The following is an 11,158-nucleotide window of genomic DNA, read 5'->3' as shown; positions in this document are numbered from 1 at the left end:
AAGAATCCCTTAATGGAAAATAATCTATGACATATCCATAACTGTGTTTGCAACAATGAATTCAAGTGATACAGCAAAGAAAGTGGCTGGAAATGTGCTTATTTGGTTTTACCACAAAGCATTAAGTTTGGCGCAAATCCAGCACATGCAATGCAGTTTCCGCACCATCTCTCGTGTGAAGAATAGTGGTAGCTGCATCAAGTTATGGGTATGTTTGTCACTGGCAGGGACTGGGGAGTTTGTTAGGATCAAGAGAAAATTTGGAAATTTGCTGAGTTGGTAGTGACATGCTGATCTACACAGTGTGTAATTGATTCCTATGAAAATCGGAGACCCTATAAAAACAAAGATATTAATTCCAAAATGACATGAACTATTATCCTTGCATTAAGATGGACTCAATTCAACTTATTGAGTGATTTATTGCTGAAATTTTTTAGCAAATTTTAAGAGTGTCATAGCAAAGGGTCTGAATACTTATGTACATTAGGTATTTCTGTATTTAAATTTTAATAAATTTACTGAAATTTCAAAAAATGTGTTTTCGCTTTGTCATTCTGGGGTATTGTGTGTGGATTGATGGCAAATTATTTTCATTTAATCCATTTTAAATTAAGTCTATAACACAACAAAATGTGGAAAAAAGTGAAGGGGTCTGAATACTTTCCGAAGGCACTGTACATTTAATCAGACATGTTATACATCTATCAAACAGTGACGAACAGTTTGACGCCTTATTGCATGAACTTATCATGCCTGGTTTAGGGACATATGACAGCCAGTATGTGGTATTGAGCGTTTATGTACAGTATTACCAGTAGCATTAGCATATATCTGTGTGATGTATGGGCTACCAATAGCATTAGCGTTAACCTGTATTTGTGTAATACATGGGCTACCAGTCACATTAGAATTAGCCTGTATCTATGTAATGTATAGGCTATAAGTAGCGTTAGCGTTAGCCTGTATCTGTTCCGTACATTTGTTACGAGGGCCACCAGTCAATAGCTGAGTAATGGTGTTATTTTCGGCTCTGGCAGCTGGATAAATAGCCCCGTATAGAGGAGATAAACCACTACCCCGCCAACATACAACACATGTGACAAACCATGTTTCCCTTCCCTTCGGCAGGCACATCCATTATGATGTCACGAGGCACCCCCCCCTCTGTCTTAACTAGACCATCGAACTAACCTACACACCCTTACCAACAGTGGAGGCTAATGTGGGTAGAAATCAGAGGACGGGCTCATTGTAACGCATGGAATGGAATGAGGAATGATATTAAACACGTGTTAGTTTGATACCATTCCTGATTCCGTTCCATGCATTACAATGAGCCCATCCTCTTTCTGCCTCCACCAGCATCCCCTGCTTACCTACACTTGAACTTGCAGGGGACATAATATTCAAAACCATGCTTGCTACAATAGGACTTTCAATAAGGTCTATACAGCGTACATCAGTTCTACTGTGTCTCACCCTGCATGCTCCATCATATCAAAGTACTCAAGAATGAACAGGAAGTCAATGAAGACATTTCGGTTATAATAAAAAAGTGTTTATTCAAAGGAATAACTTTATTTTATTTTTTTTACATTCAAAGTAGTTATATGTACACATATGTACAAATGTGAACTTTAATCCATAACACAACTGAGCAGTTGAACAGATAAGCACATATCATTCAAGCATTTTGGTGTTTCAAACAGTGGAGGCAGAAATCGGAGGACAGGCTTATTGTAATGCATGGAACGGAATTGGGAATGGTATCAAATTGATACCATTCCACATTCCATTCCATGCATTACAATGAGCCTGTTCTCCGATTTCTACCTCCACCAGCCTCACTTGGTTTCAGAGTAACTTTAAACTCTGTAGGGGAGGTCTCCAGGACAAAGGCACACTCCATGAGTCTCTCTGAGGAGGGCTTGCAGTATCGAGACAAGAGGTTGGACAAGCTGAACTCTCCTGTGGCTATAAGGGAGAGGATGAGAGGGAATACTGTCCTTCAGCCTGGTGAAAAACCACTGTTCATCAGTGCAGCTGACTGGCTCCCTGCCAACTCTCCTGTGGGAAGGATCCACCTGAGCCTAGCGTTGCACAGATATCTGCTCATCTCTATAAGCAGGGCATCTCCTAAAAGGAATTCAGTAATATCTGCTCATCTTTATAAGCTGGGCATCTCTCCTAATAGGTAATAGGTAAGGTTTGGAATGCAGTGTGAGATGTAGATCAGTGATCTGTCCCAGGCAGAGTCTCTGGAGAGCTCTCAAAGTCCTCCAGGAGTTTCAGGACGTTGTCAGTGTACTCATCTCTCTGACGCCCCACCCCAGTCATCTCCAGAGGGCTGAGGTCAGGGTGGGGTGGGGGGTGTGAGGGCAGACTAGGGTGGGGTGGGGGGTACAGGCTGGGGTCAGGGTGGGGTCGGGGGGACAGGCTGGGGCAGTACAGCTCGTTCAGAGTGAACCACACAGCATCAGGGTCCACCTCTATCAGGTGGTGGAACACGCTGAAGAGAGAGAAGACAACACAGGTAAGGTGAGGTGGCAGGGGGGGCAGCAGGTGTTTGATACCATTCCTAATGCCATTCCATGCATTACAATGAGCCCGTTCTTTGATGTCTACTTCCATCAGCCTCCCCTGTAAGGTGGTGGATAGTACAAGGTGACTATTACACATGATGGACTGAAATGTGCCAACTTATTGTATGTAAGATGTATACAGTATTTTATATATATATTATCATAAATACCGTTGACAGGCCTGTTGTAGTTTGCGTGGCTGTCTGCAGCTGAGATAGGGCAGGCAGGCTTCAGATACAGCCTCTAGGTCTGAGTCCCCTGCAAACACACAACACAACGTACACATCAGACTAGGGCAGGCAGGCAGGCTATGACACACACACACACACACACACACACACACACACACACACACACACACACACACACACACACACACACACACAGGTCTGATTCTCCTGCAAACACACAACAACATGTACATCAGACCCAATACAATCAGACCCAAATAAACCCAAAATACTGTATGTCCTTAGCTGTACAACACCACTGTTCTGGGGCCACGGCCAGAGCTTGAAATGACAGAAACCGCCTTGTTAAGATCAAGGGAGGCTGGTGGAGGTAGACATCGGAGAATGGGCTCATTGTAATGCATGGAATGGAATGAGGAACTTGATTGACACCATTCCTCATTCTGTTCCATGCATTACAATGAGCCTGTCCTCCAATTTCTACCTCCACTGGTTAAGCTGGTATACTGGGTGCAGGGAGAGAGAAGAGAGAAGGAAAAGAGAAAACAGAAAAAGTAGGAGGAGGAAGAAAATAAATGAAAAAGGAAGGATAAGGAAAGTGATGAGAAAGTGTTGGAGAGAGAGAGAGAGAGAGAGGCCTACTGGGAATATCAGCCCAGCAGCAGCAGCTAGTATCCATCTCAGGCTTGCACACATCCACTCCCCCCTTTAACACTACGCTACCTTTCATAACCATGGCAACTCCATCACTTTGTATTGCCCCCATCCCCCCCACCCCACTGGACATGCATTCCCTAAGCTCCTAACTGAGAAGCCATTCAAACCTCATTTCAAAATAAGCCTTCTCTTCCTCCACGCTCTCAGGGTCTCTACGCTCCACACACATACACACGCACGCACGCACGCACACAAGCTTGGCTTGTTGTGTCAGTAACACTGCACAGCGGGAGGTGCATATACACTCACTGAGCACTTTATTAGGAACATTATACTACTGGGCAGGGCCCCCATTTGCTCTCAAATCAGCCTCAATTCTTCATGGCATTGATTCCACAAGATGTTGGAAGAACATTCCTTTGAGATTCTGGTCCATGATGACATGATTGCATCACGCAATTCCTGCAGATTTTTCAGGTGCACTTTCAAGCTGTGAATCTCCCGTTTTACCACATCCCAAAGGTGTTCTATTGGATTCAGATCCGGTGACTGGGAAGGCCACTGAAGAACGCTGAAGTCATTGTCATGTTCATGAAACCAGTTTGAGACAACTTGCTTTGTGACATGGTGCATTATCATGCTGGGAGTATCCATTAGAAGATGGGTAAACTGTGGCCATGAAGGGATGCACATGGTCAGCAACAATACTCAAATAGGCTGTGGCATTCAAGCGATAATTGATTGGTATTAACGGGCACAAAGTGTGCCAAGAAAACATTCCCCACACCATTACACCATCTCCACCATGAGAAGGTGTACAGGTGTTCATAAAGTGCTCGGTGAGTGTATATAATTGTATATACCAGATTTATATCTGGGGGTTATTAAAGTGTGTGTTGGTCTCCTCCTCTTTGTTCTTCCCTTCATCCCTCTGTCTCTAGTGGAATCAGGAGGAGAGAAACAATGAGGCCAGGAGCTGTTCTTCAGGGTAGACAAATAAAGGCAGAGCCTAGATATTCTCATGACAAGATACATAATAAAACACTAAAGGAAAAGGAGAGGCAGGCCTCTACGCTACGGGGTAAACAAATAAAGCTCAAGTCTATCTCTGGCGTTTCTCTGTGGCCGAGGCAGTAATTGGCTTCCCAGAGAAGTCCCAGCGGTAAGCAGAGGCTGGTGATTACGACACTGGTGTGTACTGCAGCCTGCCTCTAACTCTCTCTGTCTGTGTGTGTGTGTGCGTTGCTGTGGAGGAGACAGGCAGTGTCAGTGAACAGGTCAGGCCTGAGGGCTACGGACCAGTTCACTCTCTTTCACGCTGAGCTAGTGTACTGGTGTTTACTACACTAGTGTGTACTGCAGCCTCTGTGTTTGTGTGTGTGTGTCTCTCTCCCTCTGTGTACACTGTGTCTCTCTCTCTCTCTCTCTGTGTAGAGAATTAGACGCAGCCTTCGTATCTCCTACTGTCTCTACTGTTGTGACCCAGTGGGTGTCATCTGTCATGGTAGTCCTGCCCATAGAAACAGAACGAGTAGAACGGATATGGTCCCCCAGACTGATAAAATATTTTCATTTGATATTCGCGACATGTATACTGGTACAAGTAACGTGGCTAACGTGGCCAGATAAGATAACCGATTTTTTAATTTTTTTAATTTAAATTTTTATAAATCTTCGAAACTAACCAGTTTTTCACACTGTCTCCGTTACGATGATGTGGAAAGCAAAATAATGAACACTAGTCAATTTTGTAACGGTGGGATCAAATTTGATAGCCAAATATCTGCATTATCATGTCAGTCTTACAGCGTTGCACGGTTGTTTACAACGCTGCATTTCTGTTCCACTCTACCAGCGTATTGCCATCATTATTATTGCACGTGTAGAACAGAGAGAAGCTACAAATTCAGAGCACCATAGCAACTAAGCATCATTTGAATGTACTTTCCAATGTCAGTTGAGTTGAGTTGGTTGTGAATAAAGCTGTAAGCTCCCAAAAGGTACACCCATCATGGAATGTTGACCTGAATTGAACGGGTATGTCCGTTCTACTGATTCTATTTCTATGGTCCTGCCCTGTGTCTCCCCTCTCCCTGGCCTTGACAGAGACAGCTACCAGCTCTCTCTCTCCTAGGGGAGCATGTTGGTGGGGACATTGACATGCACACTCACCATTCAATGCAGTCTAGGGAGGATAGAACAGAGCTCTGATTACAATGCAGTGCAAGACTGACATCTAGTGGTGGAAGAGAGAATTTGCCATTTGAAAGCTTCCCTGGTAAAATTATCTATAGAGCTGTGTGTGTGTCCCAGGGTCATGGGGGTTAAGTAAGGGTGTTAGTAGTGGCTGTGTGGCTGTGTGTGTGTGGCTGTATGTGTGTGTGTGGGTGTGTGGTGACCTACCTAGGTCCAGTCTGAGACACAGAGGCCCCAGGCCCTGCAGTACAGCGAGCTGCAGCTTATAGGCCAGGGTGTGTGTGTAAACGGGTCCAGCTCTGGCGCTGACCGGAGCCTGCTTGGTCAGAGAGGAAGTCAGCCTGGGAAGAACCTCCTTGGACACCCTCTTCCTCAGGAAGTCTCTGCATGTCTCGCCCAGCGTACACAGAACCTGCAGAGAACACACACACACACACGCACACGCACACGCACACAAGAATAAATACCATACCACACGTTCAAGCCATCATCCAAAAAACACCTTTTGGTAGACTATTAATAGATTAGAAGCAGGACATTCAATCTGAAAAGTGAACAGATCAATTCGCGAAAAACGTACCGACAAGTCATGAGATGAATGAATCTGAAGTCTTGTGTACTTTCTTTCCATTTTACACCAAAAGCAATACTGACAAAACACCTTGCTTACAACTTGTTATCAGGGCTCTTTTTAGTCCTGACTATAAACATGCCAAGCTATCCACCTACTATGTATACACCCTGTAGTGGGAAAGGGAGCTGGAAAAGATAATAGTGTGTACTACAGTAGAAGGGAGGATGGAGCAGTGAGATCTGTACCCTGAAGGCTCTGAGGACGACTGGGGGTTCGTCAGTGGTCAGTCTCAGCAGGAGGGGGGGCCAGCAGCGGTGGGCCATGGGAAGCAGCTCATTCTCCTTCTCACTCAGTACACACACACACAGTTCCAGCACGTCCAGCACCTGTAGTACACACACACACACACACACACAGTTAAACACACACACACACACACACACACACACAGACACACACAGACACACACAGACACACACAGACACACACACACACACACACACACACACACACACACACTCTACCTTGAGCCTGAGTCTCAGGCTGGGGTCAGAGAGCAGGTGGATGCAGCGCTCCATCACGTCTTTGGCGATGGTCAGGTGGGCTGGGAGTTCAGCCTTCACATCAGGATCATCCAGGTCCTCTTCACAACCCATGGCTGGAGGGAGCTCTGAAACAACATGAAACACATTAGAAGGCACTTTACAGGAGCTGTATGAGCACACAATTCGAGGAGGCAGCCACCATAGACAGAAAGGTGAAAATCAGTGAGACCAAAACAGCGTGCATAAATGAAATATCTATTTCAATGGATCTCATTATCTGATCACTACCGATTGAACACAGTCATTACAACCATTAGGAAGCTTTTAGAAAGCTTGAATGTTACGTACCGGACCTTTAAGCAAGGTCGGGAAAATTCCACCTAGCCTACCAGAGGGCAAGGTATCGCTCCAACCAACTCGCTTGGACATATCCAATTCTTTCAGATCTAAATATGTGTCTCGTGTGTAGCAACTACGGGTTACGGACTAGAGGCTAGAAGCTAGGGGAGGTGTTTGGTACAGGGCCTGTGTTAGTGCTTTCTAACCTGGGGTGTCTGCTCCCTCCTCCTCCTCTTCCTCCGCGCCGATGCCCTCTGCCAGCTCCCTCTGTCTACGGTAGTCCAGAAGGAACTGGCGTACATTCAGCTGGTCCAGGTCATGTTCCAGCCTCCTTCTACTGGGTTTACCGGTTCCACTGGGATCACCGGTTCTACCCAGGTTGGAGGGGAACCACCTTGCTATGGAGGAACAAGCAACATGATTTAAACAGCATGGTATAATGCATGTCTTTGTTTTGTGTTTAAGGTTGTCTGTTATCATGTGTCATGTATTTATTCCATCTATCGCCCCCATTACTAATAATTCTACAGTGTCAATACAAAGTGATATTTAAAATGGTTATCAGCTGACTCCATTATTAGCTAGCATTTTGAAGCTAGTTTCCTTGAAAATGTCTCTGTGCCAGTGGTGAGTCTCCTCACCCAGAGCCTTCATGAGTGAGTGCAGCACGGTACAGAACAGAGGAGACCTCTCATCGTAGCTGAGATCCAGAGCCAGGAGCACGTCCTGGACGATGTCCTCCACCAGAGGGAGCAGGCTGGGGTCTGAGTGGCTGAACATGACCGTGAGGACCATGGGAGCGTGGGGGTTGACCCCCAGCCTCTGGAGGTTGAGGGACACGTCGTTGAGAAGGTAGTCGGAGTTCTCGTTGATGAGGTCCTTCAGCGAGACATAGCCGCAGGCGAAGCACACGTCCCACATGGCGTCCACGGCCGCCTGGCTGATCAGGAGCGTCTCGTCCCCAGCCTTCTCCAGTATAGGGTACAGTGATGTCATCAGAAGGAGACGGAAGTCCATCCCCAGGGCTTGGGCACAGCTCCCAATCCCCTCTAGCTGGATACAGATCTGCCAGATGTTGCTGTTCAGCTGGTGGATGGTGGAGGGCCTGCCCATCACTGGGACTAAGTGGTGGTGGTGATGGGGGTTTCCTTCAGTACCGTTAGATATAGAGAGGAGGGAAGTCGACTGGCTGAGATGCTCCTGGTCCTCTCTATCAGTCTCCTCAGCCTGGGTTACCAGGTGCCAGTTGCTCTGGCTTGTGTACTCCTCTAGGACCGACACCACTGCAGCCTTCAGGTCCTCTGGGCTGGGGCCGCTAGGCCTCTCCTGTCCCTCCGCCACCCCGATGCCCGCCACACCTGCGATGATGTCATTCAGCACTATGGCCGCCTGCTTCCTGTACACCGACGACTCCCGGTACAGGTCCAGGAAGTGGTCGACCAGGAGGTAGGTGTCGCTGTGATAACCCAGCGTCCGGCAGATCTCCCGGAGGGTGGAGAAGACGCGCTCGTCTGTGAAGTAGAGGAAGTGCTTCCTCTGAGCGCGCGCGGTGTGAGAACCAGACCCCGCCCCTGCCGTTTCCACGGTAACACCAGTGGCCGTCCGCTCCTCCACGATGCGTACGTCCGTCACGTCCAGCTCCAACACCTGCATCAGAGCCTTGGAGATGCGCTGGAGGTGGGCGGCAGAGTTGAGCACCAGCGACACCTGGGGACCCAGGACCTTCAGGTACCCCAGGAACACGTTGAGGACAAACACCTGAGAAGGAGAATAACAGCATCAACAGAGCGGCCCACTGGGGCTCAGTTGGTAGAGCATGGCCCTAGCAACACTTAGGTTGGGGGGTCGATTCCCACTGGGATCATATATACTGAAAATGCATTCACTGTACTGTAAGTTGCTTTGGATGAAAGTGTCTGCTAAATGGCATATAATTTGTGAATGAATGAACAAACGTATTCTCAGTCAGCTAACATGATCAAATAAATGTTATTTTAGAAACATACTAAAGGAAATAAAAATAAAAACCTTGTGCTGGTCGTCTGAGGTCCTCATGAGTCGTGGCAGGGAGGTGGCGAGGGCGTGGAGATTCTCTGATAGGACGTCAGTGAAGGTCTGGCTGCCAGTGCTTTGACTCCTCTCAGCCACATCCCTCAGGGCTGCCTCACACCTGGTGTTCACATTCGAAAAACTTTATAAAATTTTCTTTTCTTCATTTTTTTGGATGATAAATGGAAATACTGTGAAGGTTCATACAGAGCATAGCAAAGACCAAAAACACAAAGCTATACATGATGTCACAGTAAATGCAAAATAAATATAGATATAAAAATCTATCATAATTATAAATCAATCATTTTGTTATAAATATACTTTAAATTTAAAATAAACAAATACCTCTCTCTCACACTGGGCTCCTCGTCGTTCAGAGATCCGACCAGAGCTTCCAGGAGGGGACCGACACACTCCCCCAGGGAAAGGTTACAGTTGGCCAACAGGTGGTCCGCTAGGCCCACCATCTCCAGCCTCACCCTCCAGTGCCGGTGGGCTGAGGTACAGGAAATGATCTTCTTCAGCAGCAGCGCCAGCCTCCCCGACGTGTTCCTCACCCAGTCCTCGTTCCTCTGGACCACCAGCTCCCCCACCCTCCCCAGGTCCCCCGCCGCCCTCCCCTCCCCAGGACCAGAGCTCTGGAGCTGGGCGTCCGCCATGACCAGCCCCACTGTCCTGGACCACACCTTGATGGCCTTGACCGTGACCGCGTGGCCTTGCCTCATGTCACCGGCGATAACCCGGGTGACAGCCATGGTGATTCCAGGCAGGAAAGAGGCCATGGTGGACCCCAGGACACGGCTCTCCTCTTGGCCTACTGACACGTGGTCCTGGGGGCAGTCACACTGGAGGGTCAGCGCCAACAGGCACTTCAGGGCAGCCGCCTGTACACTGCGGTACTTCTCCTTCTCTCCCATTGCTAGGAGCAGGGAGATGGCAGCCCCAAGGCCAGGCAGCATGGTAGGCTCAAACAGCCTGAAGACCACGTCCCCGTAGGCAGCGTGGATTAGGGCGTCCAGACACCTCAGCACTGCAGCCTTCAGCTCCTCCGAGGCTGGCGCCGGCTTCCCCGGGTCAGTAGGGGAGCAGAGGCAGAGGCAGAGCTCCGAGAGGAGGTCCCGGAGGGTCTCCCAGCTCCGGACGCAGGTGGTCTCCAGGACGTAGGACATAGCCTCTGCCACGGCCTGGACCAGGGCTTCCTTTCTGGGGCCGGGGATCTTGAGGACGAAGCGGAGGGGGAAGAGGACGTAGTCCTGGAGCTGTTGGAGGGTGGCATCGTTGATGTCTCTCAGCTGTGCGGCCAGGGTCTTCACGTTGCTTGCCGTGGGCTCGCGGGTCAGGAGAACGCAGGCTGGGCGGAGGTAGGCGAAGGCTATCTTAGGATCATTCATCTGTGCCATCTTTTGAAGAGGACAGATGTCATTCACTGAAAAGAGAGAGAGCATGTATCTCTAATTCATTCTTTGATAAAGTGGTAATCAGGTTGAGGTAGGTGACATTAATCTATCTAGAAAGATGCCAGAAGTGCTCAACTCATACCTAGCTGTACAGCCATACGCTTTCACTGAAACCTCAGCAAATGTATTCTGTTCAGATGCTTTATCAACAATATCAAATCTTTAGCTGACCATCCTTGCTAGCATTTGCAATTCGTCCTGATTCAGGGCTAACGTCGCGAGAGGTAAATAATGGAACGCAATAATGTTGAAGCCACAACAATGTAGATAAAAAAAGATCCTCGCTAACGTACCTTAGCTTGTAAATCTTTAGTGAAATCTACAGTGATGATGAAACTCATTTTGGACAAAATACATGCCGCGCACAGATCCAGCTAGCTGGCAAGCGTGAGCTCACACGTCATCATTCCGCGACGCTGAGAACCATGCTTGTTTGTTGTTTATGTCGTTCAACAACAGCTCCAGTTTAGTTCACTTCATAACAAAAGTTAGATATTGCACCTGGTTTCTTCTGCAATTCATATCGCTGCATTTCAATTTGCACTTTAAAAACTGGCGGAGG

General features: G+C 47.8%; 1 protein-coding gene across 2 annotated transcripts; it reads right to left on the bottom strand.

Annotated features, from left to right (window-relative positions):
• Window positions 1-1,676: 1,676 nt before the first annotated feature.
• Window positions 1,677-10,949, bottom strand: tti1 (TELO2 interacting protein 1). Of its 2 annotated transcripts, none has more exons than XM_083674684.1 (10): window positions 10,890-10,949; window positions 9,485-10,565; window positions 9,116-9,257; window positions 7,729-8,845; window positions 7,294-7,485; window positions 6,728-6,873; window positions 6,449-6,589; window positions 5,837-6,041; window positions 2,756-2,843; window positions 1,677-2,512 (listed from the first exon to the last, which is right to left on the bottom strand). In XM_083674684.1, exons 2-10 carry the CDS (start codon window positions 10,537-10,539, stop codon window positions 2,236-2,238), a joined length of 3,363 nt encoding a protein of 1,120 aa, XP_083530810.1. In that variant the 5' UTR covers window positions 10,540-10,565; window positions 10,890-10,949; the 3' UTR covers window positions 1,677-2,235. The 2 variants fall into 2 exon arrangements, with proteins under 2 accessions (XP_083530810.1, XP_083530809.1); XM_083674683.1 differs by lacking the exon at window positions 10,890-10,949 and adding an exon at window positions 10,679-10,714.
• Window positions 10,950-11,158: the final 209 nt, after the last annotated feature.

Source organism: Argentina silus (assembly GCF_951799395.1).
Source record: "Argentina silus genome assembly, chromosome: 8".
In the NCBI taxonomy this organism is placed as follows: Eukaryota; Metazoa; Chordata; class Actinopteri; order Argentiniformes; family Argentinidae; genus Argentina; species Argentina silus.
This window is presented reverse-complemented; position numbering and strand designations above follow the sequence as displayed.

What these genes read in the sequence shown, in the direction of transcription:
- tti1 (XM_083674683.1), bottom strand. An exon ending in GGAGGGAGCAGACACCCCAG is followed by an intron (nt 6,874 to 7,293) that starts GTTAGAAAGCAC and finishes ATGTTGTTTCAG; the next exon opens with AGCTCCCTCCAGCCATGGGT. An exon ending in TCGTCCTCAGAGCCTTCAGG is followed by an intron (nt 6,042 to 6,448) that starts GTACAGATCTCA and finishes TGTTCTCTGCAG; the next exon opens with GTTCTGTGTACGCTGGGCGA.